This window comes from Phocoena phocoena, chromosome 5, assembly GCF_963924675.1.
Source record: "Phocoena phocoena chromosome 5, mPhoPho1.1, whole genome shotgun sequence".
In the NCBI taxonomy this organism is placed as follows: domain Eukaryota; kingdom Metazoa; phylum Chordata; class Mammalia; order Artiodactyla; family Phocoenidae; genus Phocoena; species Phocoena phocoena.
Window position 1 is genome coordinate 75,388,354 of NC_089223.1, and position 24,011 is coordinate 75,412,364.

General features: G+C 36.7%; 1 protein-coding gene across 1 annotated transcript in view; it reads right to left on the minus strand.

The window, feature by feature from the left end:
- The window catches only part of WDR19 (WD repeat domain 19), an 83,694-nt gene that overhangs the window by 48,471 nt on the left and 11,212 nt on the right, over window positions 1-24,011 (minus strand). The window contains exons 6-14 of the mRNA XM_065877156.1: window positions 20,906-21,021; window positions 17,401-17,481; window positions 16,107-16,219; window positions 15,652-15,825; window positions 10,891-10,961; window positions 10,258-10,430; window positions 10,060-10,174; window positions 9,088-9,194; window positions 7,820-7,942 (exon numbers count right to left, since the gene is read on the minus strand). Coding sequence (XP_065733228.1) covers window positions 7,820-7,942; window positions 9,088-9,194; window positions 10,060-10,174; window positions 10,258-10,430; window positions 10,891-10,961; window positions 15,652-15,825; window positions 16,107-16,219; window positions 17,401-17,481; window positions 20,906-21,021 — 1,073 coding nt within the window. The remainder of the gene's footprint in view (window positions 1-7,819; window positions 7,943-9,087; window positions 9,195-10,059; window positions 10,175-10,257; window positions 10,431-10,890; window positions 10,962-15,651; window positions 15,826-16,106; window positions 16,220-17,400; window positions 17,482-20,905; window positions 21,022-24,011) is intronic.

A 24,011-nucleotide genomic window follows, 5' to 3' on the forward strand; every position in this document is an offset into this window, starting at 1 on the left:
GACTAAGCAGTGTTTCACATCTACCTAACAAATCACAAAATCAGACTCAAAAGGGTCAAACTGTTTCCAAGCAAATTAACTGCATCCCAGAACAGAGCTGAAGAGTATTTTTAGGAATACAAAAACATCCAGCACCCCAAAAGGTAAAAGTACCATGAGTGCAAAGAAGTAGGAAAACATAACCCATATTAAGGAGAATAACTGATCAATCAAAACTGACCCGGATATTAGAATTAGCAGACAATGTAACTACAACAGTTAATATCACTGCATGGCATATGTTTAAAAAGGTAACCAGAGACATGGAAGATACAAAAACAGACTCTAATATATCTTCTGCAGGTGAGCTACCATGTCTGAAATGAAAAATACGATGGATGAAACTACTGGCAGATTAAACATGACAGAAAAAAAGGCTAGTGACCTTGAAATACAGCAGTAGAAATTATCCAAAATGAAACTGAGAAAAAAAGAATAAAAAAATTTAAAGAGCATCAACTGTGGGATAATTTAAAGTGGTTTAATATATGTATAATTGGAGTTTCTGAAATTGGAATGCAAACAGAGGGAGAAAAAAATATTTGAAGAAATAATGGTTGAAAATATTCCAAATTTTATTAAAACTATAAACCCTTGGATTCAACAACCTCAAGCACAAGAAATATGAAGAAACTTACATCAAGACAGATCACAATCAACTTGCTCAAAACCAGTGATAAAGTATTAAAAGAAGCCAGAGGAAAAAGACAGCTTACACACAGAGGAACAAAGATAAAGATGACCAATTTCTCATTAGAAATAATGCAGGCCAGAAGACAGAGGAGCAACATCTTTAAAGTACTGAAAGAAAAAACTGTCAACCTACAATTCTATATCTAGCAAAAATATTTTTCAAAAATGCAGGTGAAATAAAGATGTTTTCAGACACGAAAGCAAAAGAATTCATCACCAGCAGACCAGCACTACAAACAGTGATAAAGGAAGTCCTTTAGTGGAAGGAAAATGATACCAGCTGGAACTATGGATCCACATAATAGAATGAAGGGCACCAAAAATGGTAACTATATGGAGAAATATATAAGATATTTTTAATTATGTAAATCTCTTAATTGATTGTTTAAACAAAACTAATATCAGTGTATTATGGGGTTTATGACACCTGCAAAAGTAAAATGTATGACAGCAACAGCAGAGGTAGGAGGGGACACATACTATTCTAATAAATGAACTTATACTATTCTCTATACCTTACGAGGTATAATGTCACTTGAAGGTAGCCTGTGATAAATTAAGGATGTATACTACAAAACCTAAAACAACCACTAAAATAAGAGTTGTAGCTAATAAGGTCAATGAATGAGATAAAATTGAATAGTAAAAAATACACAATCCAAAAGAAGGCAAAAGAAGAGGAAAAAGGCAACAAAGAAGAGATGGGACAAATAGAAAACAAATAGCAAGATGGTAGATCGAACCTAAACACAGAGATAATCTCATTAAATTCAAAAGTCTAAACAACATAGTTGGACTTCCCTGGTGGCGCAGTGGTTAAGGATCCACCTGCCAATGCAGGGGACATGGGTTCAAGCCCTGGTCCAGGAAGATCCCACATGCCGTGGTGCAACTAAGCCCGTGTGCCACAACTACTGAGCCTGAGTTCTAGGGCCCGCGAGGCACAACTACTGAGCCCATGTGCAACAAATACTGAAGCCTGCACGCATAGAGCCCATGTTCTGCAAAAAGAGAAGCCACTACAATGAGGAGCCTGCACACTGCAACGAAGAATAGCCCCCCACTCGCCACAGCTAGAGCAAGCCTGCGTGCAGCAACGAAGACCCAACACAACCAAAAATAAATAAATTAATTTAAAATAAAAAAATAAACACTGTAATTAAAAGGCAGAGTTTGTCAAATTGTGAGAATTAATATGGTGCCTACAAGAAAAATATTTTACATATAAAGACACAAATGGTTAAAAATAAAAGAATGGAAAAATATATACCAGGGTAACATTCTAAAAAATTAGAATGGCTATATTAATATCAGGCAAAATCAATTCCAGAGCAAAGACTATTGCCAGGGATAAAAAGGGTCATTTCAAAATGATAAAGGGGCTAATTTATGAAGAGAACATAACCATCCTAAATGGTTATGTACCTAATAACAGAGCTTCAATACACATAAATTAAAAAAAATTGACAGAACTGCAAAGAGAAATAGACAAATCCACAATTGTAATCTGAGTTTTCAATACCATTTTCTCAATAACTGACAGAACAAGTACATATAAAGTTGCAGAAGTCTTGAACATCATCAACCACCTTGATCTGACATTCTAGAACAGCATATCCTTTCCAAATACACAAGAACATTTACCAAGATAGATCACACTCTGTACCATAAATTAAGTCCCACAAATTTAAAAGGATTCAAGTCATACAAAGTATGTTCACTGACCATAACAGAACTAAATCAGAAATCAATAACAGAAAGATCTCTGTAAAATCTCAATTGTTAGAAAAATAAACACCAGACTTCTAAATAACCCATGAATCAGAGAAGAAATTAAAAGAGAAATTGTAAAACATTTTGAACTGAATAAAAATAAAACACAACATATCAGAATTTGCGGGATGTTGCTAAGATAGTACTTAGGGGAAAATGTCTAGCACTAAGGGAGTATATTAGAAAAGAATTGTCTCAACTCAATGAACTCAGCTTCCATCTTAAGAAACTAGAAAAAGAACAAATTAAAGCCAAAATAAGCAGGAGAAAGGAAATAAAGATCAGAGCAGAAATCAATGAAACAGAAAACAGAAAACAACAGAGAAAAATCAATGAAACAAAACAGTTGTATTCTCCTAAAAGATTGATAAAACAAAACTGATAAACCTCCAGGCACACCAATCAGGAAAAATGACACAAATTACCCAAATCAGGAAAGAAACAGGTGATATTACTACAGATTCTACAAATATTTAAAAGGATAATAAGGAATATTATGAATAATTTTATGCCTATACATTTGATAATTTAGATAAATGGACAAATTCCTTGTAAAACACAAACTACCAAAGCTCACTCATGGAAAAAACAGATAACCCAAATATTCTGATATTGATTATAGGAATTAAATTTATAGTTTAAAACCTTCCCATAAAAAAACTCCAGGCCTAGAAGGCTTCGTAGGAAAACAGCTCCACCATGGCACCTGGCTACTTTGCAATGCCACAGAGTCAAGGTTCAACTGTAGTCTGACCCATGTCTTGGCAGAACCCTCTGTTATCTTACAAGGAACATGGTGAGATGGGCATTCTTGTGAAAATCTGTCACTGAGTCATTTCTCATCCACCTCTCTGTCTTGTGGGAGACTTCCATGAGGAATTTCTCAGCTGCTTCCCTGGTTCCAATGATGTCCAATTCATCTTGGATGGTCCAATTCATCTTCCTTAGTGTATAGCTGCAGAGTATAAACTGCTTAGTTGTAGCAGAGTTGAGTCCTCCACCACAGATTACATAGAAGAGCATCTGACCCCTTCGGTTTGGTATTATCCTGTGGCACTAAGGATGTGGGGAGCTCTAATAACATGATCTTGCCTTTGCTGTATACATCTATTTGGGACTGCTTCCTCCTTACCAGCTGAATCTATGGAAGTGCAGCAAGCCAACCTAGCAGGTACTACTCAACTGCTGCTAGGAATTGCTTGATCACCCAGTAGGCTTCACTGGCACATTCTTTCAAACATTTAAGCAAAAAACAAACAAAAAACAAAACAAAACACTAATTCTAATCAACCCTTCCAGAAAATTGAAGATGACTAACTCATTCTATGATCATTACCCTGATACTAAAATCAGACAAAGGCATCATAGGAAAAGAAAACAGCAGACCAATGTCCCTCATGTACGTAGATATAAAGATCTGAAATAAAACTTTAGTAAATGAATTCAACAATGTATAAAAAGAAGAATACATCATGATCAAGCGGGGGTTATCCCAGGAATGCTGGGTTGGCTTAACACTAGAAAATTAATTAATATAATCCACAAATTATAAACAAACTAAAAAAGAAAACCCATGTGATCATTTCGATAGATGGAGAAAAAGCATTTGATAAAATCCAACATCCACAGAAATTCTTAGTAAACTAGAAATAGAAGAAAACTTCTTCAACTTGATAACAGGAATCTGTAAAAGACCTACAGCTAACATCATACTTAATGGTCAAGAACAAGACAAAGACATCCACTCTCATTGCTTCTATCCAACAATATATTGGAATAGAAGGCAGACTGAAAAGGAAGAAGTAAAACTATCTTTATTAGCAGATGACATGATCATCTATATAGAAAATCCAATGGAATCTACCCAAAAAAACGCTACTAGAACTAGTGAGTTTAGCTAGGTTTCAGGATACAAGATGAATATACAAAAGTCAGTTGCATGTCTATATGCTAGAAATGAATAATCAGAAATCGAAATAAAAAGGCAATACCATGTATAGGAGTACCCAAAATACGAAATACTTAGGTATAAATCTGAAACAAGATGTGAAAGACCTGTACACAGAAAACTCCAAAACATTGCTAAGAGAAATTAAAGAAAATCTAAATAAATGAAGATATATATCTTGTTCCTTGGTGGGAAGACTCAATATTGTTATGATGGCAGTTGATCTGTAAGTTCAACAATGATCCCAATAAAAATCCCAGCAGGTTTTTTGTAAAACTGGACAAACTTATTGTAAAATTTAACTGGGAATACAAAAAACTGAGAATAGCCAAAACAACTTTGAAAGGGAAACACAAAAGTTAGAGGGCTAACGCTACCTGATTTCAAGACTTATTATAAAGCTACAGCAATCAAAAACATGGTGATACTGATGTAAAGACAGATAAACAGATCAAGAGAATGAACAGAGAGTCCAGAAAAAGATCTGTGCATTTATGGACAATTGATTTTTGACAAAAGTACAAAATCGACTCAACAGAATAATAGTGTTTTCAACAAATGTTGCTGGAACAACCGAATAGCTATATGAAAAAGCCCACAATACTTTGATCCATATCTCACAGCATAAACAAAATTTAACTCAAAATGGATCACAGACCTCAATGTAAAACATAAAAGTTGAAAGCTTCTAGAAGAAAACATAAGAGAAAAACTTTGTGACCTTGGGTTAGGCAAAAATTTCTTCGATATGACACCCAAAGCACAACCTATAAAAAAATTAATTGATAAACTGGACCTGGTCAAAATTTTTTAAATTCTCCTCTTTGAAAGACACTGTTAAGAGACTGAAAAGACAACTCACACACTGGGTGGAAAATACTTGCGAAGCACATATCTGATAAAGGACTTGAATCCAAAATGTGTGAAGAACCGTCAAAGCTCAATAAGAAAACAAACAATCCAATTAAGAAATGGTCAAGGGCTTCCCTGGTGGCGCAGTGGTTAAGAATTCGCCTGCCAATGCAGGGCACACAGGTTCAAGCCCTGGTCTGAGAAGATCCCACATGCCACGGAGCAACTAAGCCCGTGTGCCACAACTACTGAGCCTGTGCTCTAGAGACCGCAAACCACAACTACTGAGCCCATGTGCAACAACTACTGAAGCCTGCGTGCCTAGAGCCTGTGCTCTGCAATGAGAAGCCCATGCACCACAACGAAGAGTAGCCCCTGCTCGCTGCAACTAGAGAAAGCCCACGCACAGCAACAAAGACCCAATGCAGCCAAAAATAAATAAATAAATTAAAAAAAAAAAAGAAATGGTCAAAAAACTTGGACACTTCACCAAAGATACACAGCTAGCAAATAAGCATAGGAAAAGATGTTCTACATCATTAGTCCGGTAATGAAATGCAAATTAAAATCATAATGAGGTATCGCTACACACTTACTAGAGTGGCTAAAATGTAAAAGACCGATCATATCAAGTGTTAGTGAGGATGTAGAGGAATTGGAGCACTCATACACTGTTGATGGGAATGTAAACTGGTACAACCAATTAATTTAGAAAAGAGTGTCAGTTTCTTAAAAGGTTAAACATACACTTGCTATATGACATATCATTCTACTTCTAGGCATTTATCCAAGAGAAAAGAAAGTATATGTCTTTACAAAGACTTGAACACAAATTTGTTTATAGCAGCTTTATTTGTAAATATTCCAAACTGGAAGTAACACCCATGTCCATCCATAGGTTCATGGATAAGCAAATTATGATATATGCATACTGTGGAATACTACCCAGCAAGAAAAAGGAATGAACTATTGACACACACACCAACATGGATGAATCTCAAAATAACTATACTGAGCCAGACAAAAGGAGTGCCTACTATGATTCCATTTATATACAACTCTAGAAAAGACAAACTCATTTATAGTGACAGAAAGCACTGAGTGGGGAGGGATGGGAAGACGGAATCATAAAGTGTCATTAGAAAACTTTTGGGGGTGATGAATATGTTCACTATTTTGATTAAGTTGATGGTGTTTTCACAGGATATACATATGTCAAAACTTATCAAATTATAGACTTTCAATAGTGTGGTTTATTGTATAACAATTATACTTCAATAAAGCTGCTAAAAAACCCTGATATTTTCAGAATCACTCAAGAATGAGATATTTTATAGGAAAAAAAGAGTTTGTAACTGTGTGTGGTGATGGATGGTAAGTAGAGGGTTACCATTTTGCAATATGTACAAAGACTGAATCATTATGCTGCACACCTGAAACTAATAGAATGTTATATGTCAATTATACCTCAATAAAAAAAAGAAACTGAGATAGAGATAAATGCTACCTTATTGGCAGATTACTACACTTTGAGTTCTTACTTCACAATGCTGTGTGGCACAGTGGGAAGAGTAGATTTTCCATCAGAAAATCTTGCTTGTTAAGTCCACCTCTACTACAAACTTACTAACTTCTCAATCTTCAGTATCCTTATCTCTAAAACTTTTCTGCTTATATATTTATGACTATATTTACTACTTATTTACCACTTTACCTGATACATGAAACCTACCCTACTTGTGTATATAGCTCAAAGACTCATTATTTTAGGTCAAACTTAAATTTAAAAAGTCTCTCTTCTGGCAATAAGCATGTTTTAAAATATGCTCGGTTTATAAAACAGTATGAGAAAATGGAACCTTTGAAACAGTGAATAATTGTTTTCTAATGTGGAAAACAATGCTTTTTTTTTTTTAGACCAACTTTACTGAATTCTTCTAGAGGCTAAGCAAGGTAAGAGGTATGATATGCTTTGAAAAACTCTGAAAACTTTTTACTAATATAAGATGCTACTACTAAACTATGTTTTATGTATATGTGGCTAATGTAATATTTAGCAGTACAGGGTATTGGTGGTTCAAAAGACAAAAAATTGAAGTGGGATTCTCAATATTCAATTAATTTTAATTAAATGCCCACTAAATGTAGGCACTGGAGAGCTAAAGTTGAATGACGTGTTTTACATTTGTCATCAAATTAAATCCTTAAAGCATCTAGATAAGGAAAATGAGGCTGGGAGGTGTCAAGCAGGAAGTAGCAAGTAAGAGAGCTAGTATCTGAGCCCAGATTGTCCAGACTCCAAAGCCGTTGTGCCATCAAAATTGCTTATAGTTACAAAAGCACTTGACACTGGCAAATCACACCACCTATGTGCTCTACGTAAGTATATAATGTTTGTAATTGCACATAAGATATCTATATAATAGATGTATATAAACACATATATAATAAACAAATTACAAGGTAAAAATGAGAAATTCCCCCATGTCCTATATTAAGGAAGACAATACGTACATCTGTGCCATAGATGAGGAAATCACCAGTTAAGGCATGACATAAAATACGGCACTTATCATCCACTGCTGGGAAAAGTCGAGTCTCACGTTCTTCTTGAGTATCCAACATTTCACTTTCTATCTAAAACATAAAGAATAATAGTGGATCATAGACTTATCTGAATAAACCTGGTTTGCAACATCTAAGGGGTAGGGGAGAGTCTTTTTCTTAAGATCAGCTAAACATTCAGACTCACCAAACTATCACAGACCAGTTTACTCAAAAAGATATCAGGAAGGAACCCAGCTTGCCAGCAGGACGCATTAAACAACCCTTTTAATGGGAATAGTCTCCGCAGCAGGCTCTGCAATTGTCTAGTAGCTAGTATCTTTGGCTTCCCAGAAGCAAAGAGCCAAGAAACAGATGTGGGAGATGCCCTGGTTGAGAAGTCCCATATTTCAGGGGCCAATATCTCTTGAGCAACTCAACAGGCACAGTTTCAAGATCCCCACAAGTGACATGCCCAAATACATGGGTCAGTGCATTCCAGGAAGCCAGACGTATGGCATTCCCATCAGTTTTTACAATTTACTTATAGTTCCTCCTAGATGCAGTCTACACAGTCATTTTTACCATAAGCAATGTTGTGAGTAGCACAGCTGGAACTCTGTCAGGTTTCATGGGAACAGAGCTTGGGAGTCAACTGAACAGCTCGTGCAGAAGGGTAAGGAGTTCTGTTAATCCTTTATCCATATCTGGCTTTCTAGCTAGTCTGTCATATGGTTGCTTCTTTTTTTTTTAATTTTTTAAAAATAAATCTTTATTTTAGAATGCTTTTAGATTTTCAGAAAAGGTGTGAAGATAGTAGAGTTCTCATATACCCCACACCTGGTTTCCCCTATCATTGATACGTTACATGAGTATGGTACGTTTATTACAAATAATAACGAATATCGATACATCATTTACAACATAACTCCATACATTATTCAGATTTCCTAGTTTTTACCCTAATGCTGTTTTTTGTTTTTTTTAACATCTTTATTGGAGTATCACTGCTTTACAATGGTGTGTTAGTTTCTGCTGTATAACAAAGTGAATCAGCTGCACATATACATTTATCCCCATATCCCCTCCCTCTTGTGCTCCCTCCAATCCTCCCTATCCCACCCCTCTAGGCAGTCACAAAGCATATGGTCGCTTCTTGACCAAAGTTCTTGATAATAAAACATTAGGCTGTTCATCACTTACCTGAGCAGGCCTCAGGACATCAAAATTATACTTACCAAATGTAACTGGACTTTGCCTTCAAAAAGTGCAGCTGCATAGTCAGAATGAAGGCAAACGCTGGCTACTGTCCCCAGATATTCCACATCTTTCAATTTTTTAACAGCTGCAGCAATTAAAACAAAACCAAACACATTAAAATATAAATAAAATGATCTAATTAATGATTTGCAAATAAGTTTTAAACGTGTGCCTTTGCAAGAATATTCCGAACCTAAAATTTTTATTTTAGCCATTCTAAAGAAAATCTTAGTTGCCATATAAATTTGCCGTCAGGAATTTCATAGTGGTTCACATGAAACAAAGTAATGTAAAATAAAATCACATGCAAAACAACCAAAAATTAAACCTTAGTGACAATAAGCTTAATAGAACATCTAAGGATAATTCTCAGGTTGGCTCTGTTCCTGAGGGATATCTGACCTCCAGTGGGGAAAGGGGTGGAGAGGAGGAAGGAGGGGAAGAAAAAGCAAGGCTCCCTTCAGATGCTAATGGTCATTTTTCAAAGAATAAAGCGGGAGAGGGAATCAACATTTACTAAGTACCCACCAGACCAAGAAGTGCCTAAGAAAGACCATGTGCAAAAGCAGATCACACATTTTATTTCATTTAATTTTCCTCATAAGTAGAAGAACCCTCATTTTCCAGATAAGTAAACCAAGGCTCAGAGGGGTAAAGAATTTGTCTACAGGCACCCAGCTAAAAGGGGCAGAGGGAATTTGAACCCAGGGCCCAATTCTAAAGATCACACTCTGCCCTGCTATACCATGGTGTCTTCACAACAAAGGTAAAGAATAAAACCTTTCCAAATATTATGCAAATTTTTTAGAAGATTTGCAAAACCATTTAAGCTAAGAAAGGGATGTCTGAAGAAAAAGAGTGAAAGACTTGGTCTTAAAAGAAACTATCAGTGCTTCCCAAATAAAAACAAATTATATGCTGGATAAGAAAACAACTGGATTTAGACTTGCCGTTCTCTCCAAGGACATAAAACCAAGCTCGATTATTCATTCCCACAGCCAGATGATAAAGCCCTACTGCTACAAAGTTGGGTTCCACATCCACAGAAACTGTGACTGGTAGCTCCTATAATAGAGAAAAATAACAGTAGTTAACCGCTGAAACTGTTTTGATTTTATTAATAAATAAAAGTAACAGCATTTTCATACTCCTTCAACAGGGTTGGCTATGGTGACTTCAAGGAGGGAGGTGAGATATGCAATCCTGGTGCTGCAGGCATCCCCGAGGACAGGGAGCTTGGTCAGGAAAACATGGAGCGATCCCCTCTGGGTAGACAGTGCCAGCAACTGACCATCATCTGTCCAGGACAAGGTGCCCAACCCTGAAATAATGGACATAATAAAGGATTATTCAAAAACAGAGATACTGTTGCAGGCAAACAAGCAACTCTCCTCACTTAAGCTGCCAGAAGCATAAAAATCTTCAAATTTTAAAAATAGTTTAGTCTTTATTTAGACTAGGACATTCATCATGGATTGGCTTATGGACATGAGCCCTGATTCATTCAACACTGGCTCAAAGGGAAGGTATGTAAGAATTTAGTTTTTGCAACTGGATTTGGGATAAAATGCACTAGACATCTTTGAATCAAAGTGGACTTATATGCTTCTAGTCAAGGAGTATGACTCAACATAATTACTGAAATAAGGAGGCTATCTTAGGGAACTCTAGTAAAAGGTGTTAATTTTATTCCTCCTATAATTAACACAAACCATACAGTGACACATTACTCTCTGTAATTGAAATGATAAAATGTCATTCTGCTACAGAAAAATCAGTACCTTTATTTTCATCATCCAGGTTGATTATAGCATACATGTCTTTTAATTCTGCCAAGTCATGGATTTTAATGCTGAAAAAAAAAAATGGCCTTTAAATATGACCACTAAGTTAAATTGTTTTTCTTCACAATTATAAGCTATGGAACAGGTCTGTGTTCTTCAAAAAAAGGAGGATCCACTGGGTTAAGGTAAGAAAATATTAAATTTTCTATATTTAATTATATTTTATCCCTTAAATTTTTGTTTGTTTGTTGAGTTGTGGGGTAGGGTTGTGCCTTAGTTCTCTAATCTACAGCTTCAGGAACAAGGAGGTTTAAGTTATCCTGAAGAAAAGTTTGAGTAGGAAAACATTCCCCTGAGCAGTATTGATTACTGCAAGCTGAAACAGGTTTCTCTTTGCAATGTGTCCTCCCCCCACCCCACCCCGCCTGCCCCAAGAGTTCTTTCCTACAAAAAGAAGTGACGTATAATAGAAAGAGCATTCAATTTGGAATCACAAGGCCTAGGTGGAAAGCTCTGAAAAATGCAGGCATAATGTTACTTCATGGGGTTATTGGGAAGAGTAAGTAGGCTAATGTGAATGAAAGCTGTGTAGCAGGATGTCGGGACCTAACGGTTGCAACATTTCTTTCTTCCTGTCTCCCTTCCCCTCTCCTTCCTTCCTCCCTCCCACTGTTTCCCACTTATATATTTTTCCTTTCATTTAAAACATTAAATGTTTTCATTTAATTAAACTTTTAATTTTGATACAATTATAGGTCCACATGTGGTTGTAAGAAGTAACAGAGAGATTCTGTGTAACTTTTACCTTTTTCCCCAATGGTAACACCTTGAAAAACTATAGTATGATATCATAATCAGGATGTTGACATTGATAAAATCCATGAATCTTATTCAGATGTCCCTGGTCTTACTTGTACGCTGTGTGTGTGTACATATATCCACTCTTTTTTAGGTTCTTTTCCCATATAGGTCATTACAGAATATTGAGTCGAGTTTCCTGTGCTATACAGTAGGTTCTTATTAGTTATCTATTTTATATATAGTAGTATGTATTTGTCAATCCCAGTCTCCCAATTTATCCCTTCCCTCCCTTCCCCCCTGGTAACCATAGGTTTTTTCCTACATTTGTGACTATTTGTTTTGTAAATAAGTTTATTTGTACCATTTTTTTAGTTTCCACATATAAGCGATATCATATGATATTTATCTTTCTCTGACTTATTCACTCAATATGACAATCTCTAGGTCCATCCATATTGCTGCAAATGGCATTATTTTGTTCTTTTTTATGGCTGAGTAATATTCTATTGTATATATGTACCACATCTTCTTTATCCACTCCTCTGTCGATGGACATTTAGGTTGCTTCCATGTCTTGGCCACTGTAAATAATGCTGCAGTGAACATTGGGGTGCTCGTATCTTTTTGACCAACAGTGTAGGAGGGTTCCCTTTTCTCCACACCCTCTCCAACATTTATTGCTTGTAGATTTTTTTGATGATGGCCATTCTGACTGGTATGAGGTGATACCCCATTATAGTTTTGATTTGCATTTCTCTAATAATTAAGGATGTTGAGCATCTTTTCATGTGCTTTTTGGCCATCTGTATGTCTTCTTTAGAGAAATGTTTATTTAGATCTTCCGCCCATTTTTTGATTGGGTTGTGTTCCCTGTCTTCTAAGTTGTCAAATTTCTGAGTATAAAGGTGTTTGTAGTATTCCTTTCTCCTTTTAATGGTTTTCAGGTCTGTAGTGATACCTCTATTTCACTCCTGATATTGGTGATTTGTGTCTTCTATTTTTGTTATCCTTGCTAGAGATTTATCAATTTTTTTCAAAAATTCCAGCTTTTTAATTAATTTTTTTCCTACTTTTTAATTTTCAATTTCTGTTCTTTATTACTTTCTTCCTTCTGCTCTGGGCCTATTTTGCTCTTCTTTTTCTAGTTTCTTGAGGTAGGAACTTAGCTAATTGATTTGAAATCTTTTCTTTCCTGTGTATGAATTTATAAATTTTCTTCTCAGAAATGCTTTAGCTGACTCTCATATATTTTGATATGTTGCATTTCCATTTTCACTAAGTTCTATGTATTTTTAAATTTGCTTTGAGATTTACTCTTTGACCCAAGAGTTATTTGGAAGTAGGTTGTCTACTTTCCAAGTGTTTAGAGAATTTCTTGTTGTCTTTCTGCTACTGATTTCAAGCATGATTACATGATGGTTAGAGAACACATTTTGTATAATTTCAATTTCAATTTGCTGAGGTTTATTTCATGGTCCAGGATATGGTCTACCTTGGTGAATGTTCCATGGGTGCTTGGAAAAAATGTGTATTCTGTTGTTGTTGGGTGGAGTGTTCTGTAGATGTCTGCTAGGTCTGGTTGGTTTACAACATGGTCCAAGTCTGTTGAGAGTTTAGCTAAGCTACACCATGATGTAGCTGCCTTGGCATCTACTTTGGCCAAGTGCCTTGCAGGGACCTTAAACTAACACTAGTCCTTCCTGAACATGCATGCCCTACATAGCAGCCCACAGTCACAAGCAAATATAAGTTCCTTATGCGACTTCACCAATAGTCCTTGTGACCAACAGTCTCCACTGCCTGGAGACCTACCCAGCTATTTACCATTACTGTTGCTTTTCTTTTATTCTTGATGTTCCAAATTTCCTTCTGTCATCTGTTTTCTTCTATCTGAAGAACTTCCTTCAGCAATTCTTTTAGAGGAGGTCCACTGGCAGTAAATTCTCTTCATTCTCCTTCATCTGAGGATGTTTTTATTTCACCTTCATTACTGATGGATATTTTTACTGGATATAGAGAGAGGTTTGGTTAACAATTCTTTTCTTTCAGCACTTTAAGAATGCTGTGAGTTTCCCTCTGGCCTCTATGGTTTACGGTGAGAAATCTACTGTCGTTCAAAATGTTCTCTGGCTGCTTTCAAAATCTTTTCTTTGCCTTTAGCTTTTAGCAGTTTGATTATGATGTGTCTGGGCCTAGATTTCTTTGGATTTACCCTTTTGGGGTTTGCTGAGCTTATATAATATATAGGTTTATGTCTTTTGCCAAATGTGAGAGTTTCCGGCCATTATTTCTGAGATTCTTAAGACATAAGTGTTAGACTTTTGGTAGTTTCACAGGTCCCTGAGGCTCTGCTCATTTTTTTCTCTTTTCCAATCTTTTTTTCCTCTGGGTCTGAATGGATATTTCTATTGCTCTACCTTCAACTTCACCAACTCTTTTACTCTGTGATTTCCATTCTGGTATTACATACACTGCATTAATATTATTTTTTCAGTCCTAGAATTTCCACTTGATTCTTCTTTATAGGCTCTATTTCTTTTCTGAGACTGTTCCCATGTGTTTTGAGAATGCTAGCCCTTACTTCTTGGAGCATTTTTATAATAGCTGCTAAGTGCATCACCTTGGCATTGATGTCTTTTGATTGCCATTTCTCAAGTGAGTTGAAATTTTCCTGATTCTTCAAGTAATTTGGGGTTATATTCTGGACATTTTGAATATTATGTTATGGACTCTGTCTTGTTTAAATCCCACAGAGAAGGTTAATTGTTTTTTTCTTTTTTTTAAGCAGGCAATCAGCCCAGTGGGTCAGGCCACACATTTTAACCAGCCTTCTGTGGGTTATGATTTCAATGTCAGTTCCACTTCCAAAGCCTTTGCAGTGGTACTCGGATATGTCCCTGTATGCCCTACTCTTTGGCCAGTATAGGACATGGGCTATGATCTATCCCTTATTTCAGTTCTCAAAGTCTTTGGCATGTGTTTAGGATGTGATACACACACACAGCTCAGGGATGAACCTGGGAGTTCATAAATATCTTTACAGGGTTGCTTTCCAGAGTTTCTCCTTCTCCAGGACGTCCCTGGTATATTCTGGTTCCCTGGGGCTCCCCTTTTTGGTCTTCCAGCAGGAAAACTGGGGCTCTAGTTGCTCTGCTCTGCCTTGTACCTCCTACAACTGTGCCTGCAGCCAAGCAGTGAGAGGACAGAGAGAAAAATAAATAACAAGGGACCACAGCTCCTCCAATAGGAGAGGAAGGTTACCCTCCATCAGAGTTTTAGGTGCCTGTGGGTCCTTGCTGTCACTGCCATGGTGAGACTGCTTGGTGGCTGGGGCATGAGAGAACAAAGAAAAAAAAAAGAAAATTGGGGGTTTCCCCAACTTTCTCTGAGTGTTAGGAGTTCTCTTTCCTGCAACTTGAGCCAGAACTAAAGGGCTTCTCTCAGAGTTCTCTCTCTCTGCCCAGTGCTTACATCCAGGGTCCAGGTTTCAGGCTGCCTCGAGTCCTGGCTGTGAGAGACCAGAAAACAAATGGGAGACTCACCGCTGGCTCAGTGATACTTCAAACGCCGGCCTTCTTCTCCAATCTGCCTGCTACTATTTACTTTTCAGAGTCCTTAAATAGCTGTTCCATGGATTCTGTTCAGGTTTTATGGCTGTATTCAGTGAGAGTGACAGGGTGGAGTGTGCTTACTCCATGTTACCCAGAAGTGCCTATTTTTAAGATTGATTTTTAAGCATACTCCATTTTAGGTTTTGTATTTAGTATGCATTTAGTATTTTAGGTATTACCCCGAGTGTTAAAGGCAGAGGTAAAGGCATGTTAGGAATTTTCAATTGCAAACATATTTTAACAGTGCAACTATGGTTGATAGATTCACATTAGTTAACAATGTCTTGTTGAATCTCTTGAATATTCCTTATATAAGCTTTACTGGGAATATGTGAATATAACTTACCAGTTATCACCACATGTAGCAGCTTTGTTAAGGGTCTGTGATACTGCAATACTGGTTAGACTGTCTTTATGGTCACGAGCCTGAAATATCTCTTGACCGATCTCTCGAATATGAGTGGAAATGACCACAAAAATTCCACGTGAAAAACCAATCAAGATGTAGCCATCGCCATACCTATATCAACGAAGGCAATAATATAGTAAAAAGGAAGATTAACTATCATTTGCAATACAGTAAATAAGCAAATACCTTAAAACTAAGGAATTAGAGAATATAATTTATCAAGGGCCTATTTGTCAGATAATATGCTAGGTAGTTCCACATAATAAATCATAGACTATAATCCAGAAAATGTTACATAGAGAAGTGAAAATGCTACAGACAAAAATTAAATATATTATAATTAGTAAGGGAAAACACGGGGGTATCCTTCTGTAATGAGCTTTTGTACATACCAACTATAGCAGACAATGTTGCCATAGCGCTGCTGAAACTCCAGATCAATTGGGCTATCTGGTTCATTCAGGTTAAAAAGAAACAAAGTTTTCTTGCCAACCACTACACTTATCTGCCAGAAAAGAAAAGAGATTATGAAATGAATTAGCACTTCATGAAAAGACTAATAAGCAAATCCAAAGAGCATAAACCTAATTTAGAAAGACAATGAGCCAAATTTAGCGTGTTAAATGTTATAATTAGTAAGGTAACAATGTGACTAACTCAAAACATTTGTAACATTTTACTAATATACAGTCTGGAAAGGATCCTTGGCTTCACATATACGCAATACACCCTTGGAAGTACACTAAAATAGCTCGATGGAATAACCTTTTACAATTCTCTGTACCTCTAATATGAGTCCTGTGCAGTACAGGAAGGTAGGTCTGACATAGTTCCATTGAAACTGAATTCATATCCAGAGTATAGAGAGTCTTCTATCCTAAGGCCGTCTGATTTTGATTTTGGGCTATCTGGGATTACAGGTCCACACCTGTGTGGATAATCTAGCTCTGCTTTTTATATCATCACTCTTCCCATCACCAGCAGGGCACTGGTCAGTGTGGCTAGACTACTATCCCGCTGTTACAAGTTGGTACTTAACTATAATTCTCAGTTGAGGGTCTAACTGTGTTGGGGAGAGAAAAGAGTGCATGACTTATTTGGACTCATTAAGGGTAATGGATATATATATATATATATATATGTAAAGAGAAACACTTTGATATATTTCCTTGATTCTAAGACGCTACCAGTTAGGAGTTATTATTATTTTAATAATAGCTTTTTGAGAAATAAAGGAACATTACTTCATTAAACATATTCTTGTTGATTGCGAAAATCATCTGGATTTCAGAATGTTAAAATGTGGTAGGGAAAACAATCTAAGGTATTAAAAAAATAAAACTATATAATTTCCAGAGCTCTGGTCCCCACATCTGATAGAGTGAAAATTTAAAAAAAGATAGAGAAATCAATACTCTTGCTTTTCAAGGTGCCCCCACTGTTTTTGCTACCATAAGAATAAGAAGAGCAGCAAGTGTAACAGGAAACTGTCCTCACTTGCTGTGATATTAGGTGGCAGCAGAAAAAACACTTAGGCCTGAGAAACTGGGGCCTGCATTGGTTTAATAAGTGAAAGACTATAATTTATTTATCACTATAGATTCTGAACCATGCTAGAAAAGGAGACAGAATATCCTAAAAAATTACCAAAGTAATTTAGGCCTGGATTTGATTTAGAACTCTTACCGTGCTTTCAGCAGTGGAGGTTCGGTCATCAGTCTTCATCATGGAAAACTGCATGTTGCCAGGCTCTGATCTCACTGGTGTCTGCAAGGGTGAAAATACTTTCACTATGAATAAACCCCAAACTCAAATTCATTCTATTACTAAAACAGGTAGCTTGCTTTCATTTCTGTTACAGGTTTGGACTAACAACCTGAAAATCCTACTGCTACAAACTTCTAGAAATTCTGGATGAAACTGAACACGTATCTTATTAAATGGCTAAGATAAGCTTGAAAGAAGGTTAGGAGATTTCCAGGGACCATAAGCAAAGATCAAATTGAAAACCAAAGTGTGTGCAGAAACTGATGCTGCAGATATCCAGAGCAGCAGCTGGTAAAGGGAGACGATAAGGAAGCCCATTTGGCTCAAGCTGGGCTTTGGGTCAGAAAAAATTCTTTTAAAATCAAAGACTTTCCCTCCTATGCTCATTGTGGTCTAAGGTCCAAAGTTATACTTTGAGTGGTCTAGAAACTCCCTGCAGTGTTTGGCCAAAACAAATCTAAAGCCTCTTCAAAGGCTGCAAAAAACTTCCACAGTCAAGCCCTGCTGGAGATGAGCTCACAATTCAAAATGAGAAAACTCAGAAACAAACAATGGATCAAGAGGAAGAGTCACCAGATCTAAAAAGAACAGAATTATCAGAAAGAGATCATAAATACATTTAAAATGGCTAAAAACATAAAAGGACTCATAAATATAAGAAAAGACAACACTTTCTTTAAAAGTCCAGGCAGATTTTAAAAAGAAATACAAAGTACTTTCTACAAATAAAAAGTAGAGCCATTAAAATAAAGACTCAATGGGATGGACAGAGATTAGATAAATTTGAAGAAAGAATAAGTTAACTGATTTGAGGAAATTATCCTGAAGATTGCAAAGAGTGACAAAAAGAAACTATGAAAGAGAGATCAAGAGATATAAGAAGATCCAACATATGTCTAACAGTTACTCTGGAAAGACAAAATAGAAAGGGTGAGAGGTGAATTTCAAAGAGATAATGACTAAGAACTTTCCAGGATTAATGAAAGACAGCAATCTTCAGATTCAGGAAGCAAGACAAGTCCTCAGCAGGATAAATAAAGATAAATCCACACAAGTTACAATGGAGTGCTCTGCAGAATAGCCAAGTCAAAGCAATGCAGAGAAAATACCAGACAAAACAATACTTATAACGTATGTTTTGTTTACTGCATCATAACTTAAGTAGTATGCCAAATTCTGGAAGCATACTTCTTGGGGATTAAAAGTGGGAAATAGTTGTCTTGTATGTTTATAATAGCTCAGTGGTAGTGGCTTCCTTGGATGTTATGTGTGGAAAAGTATTCTAAGGTCTTGATTCAGTGAAGAAAAAAAATGCCAATATCTACTGATGATGTGTGATATGGATACAAGAGGGGGGACCTGTAGCATTCTAATTCTAAAGGACCCCAATATAGATGGATCAAAATTACAAGGTTTCTAGAAACTTAACCTTCCTTAAGAACCACTGTAATCATGCTATGGTCTGCTCAACATGATTGAGTTACTTCTATCTCACTTTCAAAGCTTTCCAGATACAAGAACCAACTTTCTTCTTAGACTTATCTTCTATAAATTCTCAATCAAAGTCCAAATTTTCAGTCAGTCCAGTCTGGAATAAGCCATGAACAAGCTGTAATAAGTTTTTCCTCTTATCTTTGTTCTGTTCTGCTTGGAGTGAATGACAGCAACTGCTAAATGTCTTACAATACCCATTAAAACAAGTTTTAGCAGAGCACATGATCACCTAGGCAGACTAAATTTGCAGCTTCCCTGGCAGCAGCAAGGTGTGACCATATAACTAGGTTCTGGTCATATGATATGAATGGAAATTATGATTGCATCTTCCAGATTAGGTTGTTCACAAATTTCTTGCACTCCACTTCTCTTTTTTCCTTGCCTGGGGCTGAAATGAGGTGCTGGTATGCTTGCTTTAACCATGTACATGAGGGCAAAACACCCTAGAAAAAGGCAGAACGATAAGATGGAAGGAAGGGAGGGGAAGGAAGGAAAGGGGAATTTATATAACCTTGAGAAGCAGAGATACATAGATGACATGCTTACCCCTCTCTGTTTTATGAGAAAAAAAAGAGGAAAAACCACCCAAACTACCATATTCTTAGAGTCCTTGTAATTTTGGGTCTTGTTGTTACAATAGTTTAGCCTATACCCTGACTGATTTAGATCATCTTTTCTCTTACAGATTCACAATCCAACTTTCATTTATCTCCTCTATCTCACAAATGTTATAGGACTTGTAAGCTATATCACACAATTTGATAATCATATAAGATGATATAAGTTTTATCATGATTAGTTTTCTCTTCTTGAGAGTAGGGGGCCTATGGTGGGCAGCCTCTAAGATGGTCTGGAACAATCCTCACCTCCTGGTGTTCATGCCTTTGTGTAATCCCCATCCCGGCCCCTCAGTGTAGGCTGGGCCTAGTGACTCACCTCTAGAGAACAGAATACAGCAAAAATAATTTTCAGATCAGGTTATTTATTAACGATTGCAGCTTAAGTCTTGAATGACTATTCTCACTCTCTTGCCAGCTGCTCTGTTGTGGTCCCCAGTCAAGCCTACAGATAAGACTGCAGTTCAGACTGATAAAATGATTACAGCCTCATGAGAGACCCTGAGGCAGAAGCACCCAGCTTAGCTGCACCTGGATTCCTCATCCACAAAAACTGCAAAGCAATGTTTGTTGTTTTAAACTGCTAAGTTTTGGGAGTAATTTATTATGCAGCAATAGATAGTTAATATAGGGCCATATTTCTTATTTCTTCTGTAGTCATATTTCATATTTCTTCTATAGTACATAGCACAGTGCCATGTAACTAGCAGGTATTCAAAGAATGTCAATATTGCTCTAGAAGTAATAAATCATAAGCCAAGTCATCCAAAGTGAAATTTTGCCACTGGTGAGCTTCTATAGCTATGGGTAATACAAATTCCCTTGAGAGGAGCCTCTGAAGATCTAATCAATCTTGGGAAATTTGAACATCAGGAAACTCTAATCCTAAAATTAAATTTAATTAGAATTAGTTTGGAAGCAATTTAACATATCAGCTAAAGGAGTGGGCTTTAGAATCAGGCAGTTGATTACATTACCTAACTCTGAGTCCAGTTGTTAACATTCATGCCGTAAATATACATATATAAAATAAGAGTTATTTCATAAATATACTGTTTGACTACAACCACAGAGCCGATAATCCATGCTAATACTAGCCGATGGGAAACGTACAAAGGAGGATATTTGGATAAAGTATTCATATTAAAGAAAAATGTCCTAATACATTTTTAAAAATGTGATGTTTAGAATGTGAAGTTATTGTATACGTATCTCACATAGAGATTTTTAAATTTTATAGATCTGTTTGACAGACAAACTTTGTTTTGGAAGAAATTTGAATATAGCAGACCAAAGAGATGTTACTGTATTACCTGTCTTATCGTGTCACCTTCCTGATTACTAACTGTAATCATTTTATCTTCACCACCTAAAGCAAGCATGTTTTCTGCATTCCAACATCCACATGTGATTCTCTTAGTATGCTTTCCTGAAAAAGAGATGTACATATTGATTTCTCAAAAAAATGTTAGATATCCGTGATGTTAATCTGAAAGTTTAGGTAATATACTATGGAAATTAAACAGACAAGAAATTTAAAATCTCATCAAAGCAGTTAGTGTCTAAGCAACCTTATTTAAAACAGTTTATTACCAAGTTGTAAATCAAGATAAAGGCATATGAGGGCAATCATGTTTTCCAACTTTTTATGTGCATATGAGCATAGGTCCTAACATAAAAAGACATTCTACCCCTTGACAAGTTTGTTTGTTTACCATATAACCAAACCTATCACATTAATGTCTTAGCACAAAATGTGCTTAAATCTCAAAGCACTGAAGCTATCTCTACTATATTCAGCTTCACAGTTTGGGAGACCCTTGGCATAAGCAGATTCAACATCACAGTTTTGACTATTCATATATAACTAAAGGACATACAAGGATTCATGATAACACTGAGGTACAAATATGAATGCACCTTAGTGAGACTTGTGTTAAGAATTGACTCATTTAGGGCATCCCTCGTGGCGCAGTGGTTGAGAGTCCGCCTGCCGATGCAGGGGACACGGGTTCGTGCCCCGGTCCGGGAAGATCCCACATGTCGCAGAGCGGCTGGGCCCGTGAGCCATGGCCGCTGAGCCTGCGCGTCCAGAGCCTGTGCTCTGCAACGGGAGAGGCCACAACAGTGAGAGGCCCGCGTACCGCAAAAAAAAAAGAAAAAAAAAAAAAGAATTGACTCATTTAGCTAGTGAGGGATATTAGATAGCCAGTAAGTATCAGGACGTTTTTTTATTGAGCAATCTAGACAGTGCAAAAACCACATTTTGGAGTGGAAATTGCATGCTTTACACCGAGGGCATTTGTTGAAGGTCCTGGGATAGATAAATACTCAAGAGCCCCAAGGTTAATTAAGTATACAGATTCTGGAGGCAAACTGCCTATTTTCAGTATGTGGCTCCACCACTTACTGCAAAACCATGGGTAAGTGACTTAACCTTTCTATTCCTTAGTCACATCATCCAAAAATTGGGGATAATAGTAGGAGCTCTTTCATAGGGGTTGAGGATCAAACGAGTTAAAGCACTTAGAAGAGTGCCAGGCATATAGGAAATGCCATATAAATGTTAGCTATTTTAGCTGTTATTGAGACAGAGATCATGTTTATTTTATTCATGTACCCCATACAGAACTTAATACAGTATGTATGCAGAAGGCAGGCTCTAAATAAATAGTTGTTAAGTGAGTAGACCCTGAGGCCAGAGTGTGTGCCAGTGTGTGTTAGAGGCTCAGGTAGGAGGAGAGTATAGCTGTGAAGTCCCGAAGATGGGTAAGAGATGAAGTCAGAGAGTCGCCAAGGGCCAGGTCACAGAGGGCTTGGCTGGCCATAGTGAGGACTTCGACCCTGGGTGACATGGAGAGCCACTGGAGAGTTCCGAGCAGAAGGCTCACTGTGGCCTCTGGGCTGAGGATATTCTATAGCAGGGCAAGATCTGAAGCAGGGAGACCAGTTAAGATATTCCAGAAATTCAGGTCAAAGATGTCTGAGCCTCACACCATGGTGGCAGCAGTAGAGGTGATGAGAACAGTCTTGATTCTGGAGATATCTGGAGATAGATCCTACTAGATTTTCTGGCAAATTAGGTATGGAACGTAGGAGAAAGATAAGGGTCAAGGATGATGGTAAGGTTAGGCTTAAATATCTAAAAGGATGAAATGCCATCAATGAGAGGGAAAACTATTGGTTTTGGTGGTATTAAATTTGAAGTGTTTACTAGAAATCTCATTGGAGATGTTGAGTAAGCAGCTGGATGTATGAGTCTAGAGTTTGGAAGAGATAAATATGGGACTATAGAGGTAGTATTTCAAATCAGAAGACCAGAGCACAAAAGTGAAGGGAACATTCAGAGAAGAGACTGGGATATAGGAGATTTTGCTGATCACAGATTAAGTGGCTTAAGTGGTACACTGGAACTGAGTGTTGGAAGTAATGGGTAAAAAGGAGTACATAAGGAGAGGTGGAAAGATGCCAAAGACAAACTTCTTTCTATACTCAAGAAAGGGAGAAGAAAATCTCTCCTTTTCTTCTAGTGCTCAGAATTCAGGTTAACCTTAACCTCACTGATAACAGTTAACATGTTTTGTGTGCTTACTTAACATTGTTCTGGGCACTTTACACGTATTGACTCATTTAATTAGTATTAACTTACAGCTACCATACTATGGCCACTGAAATGTAAATCATGTTACTGGGAGACTGGCAATATTAGGTACACTGTGAACACTGAAATTCATGCATGTTAGAAGCATGCAAAGTGAGAACTGCCTATATCTAGTCTAGTTCAAGGAAATAAATCAGAGCATGATGAAACAAGGTAACAGACATTAGCTACTGTAAAAACCATGCATTCGTGCAGCTGCTATTGGAAGTGAAATGCCTTGGTTTTAGGAAAGTAAATTATTTCAAAGGAAAAAAAGCAGAGCCACAAATCACAACTAACTCTGAAAGACGCAGCTAAAGGACCTAAAATATATAATTAGCCTGAATCTTTTCCATTTTACACAGTGAATTAAATTAGCTGAGATTAGAATCAATATTCACATTAAATACAAAGATCACACAAAATCATGTATATATGACAGTTACTGACACAAAATAATCATGCTTTGACAAATAATTTTCTTATACTTCAAGTGTCAAAATTTCTAGGGCTTATAAGTTAACTGGTAGAATATACCTGTAAATGAAGTGGGATATAGAAAATGCCTATTTAAGTCAAACAAATTAATTTATATGGTGAAAGCAGAGTTTTGTAACTCAAAAGTTTTTAGTTTAATTTTTCAGATGAATCAATGACATAACTGTTTAGCTAGAGCACTAAAAATATTCCTATGAAAGATATACATATATGTGAAAATAATTTGAAATGAACAAATGTCCTTAATTGAAAGGCACTTTCTCAAGTATTCTGTGGGCACT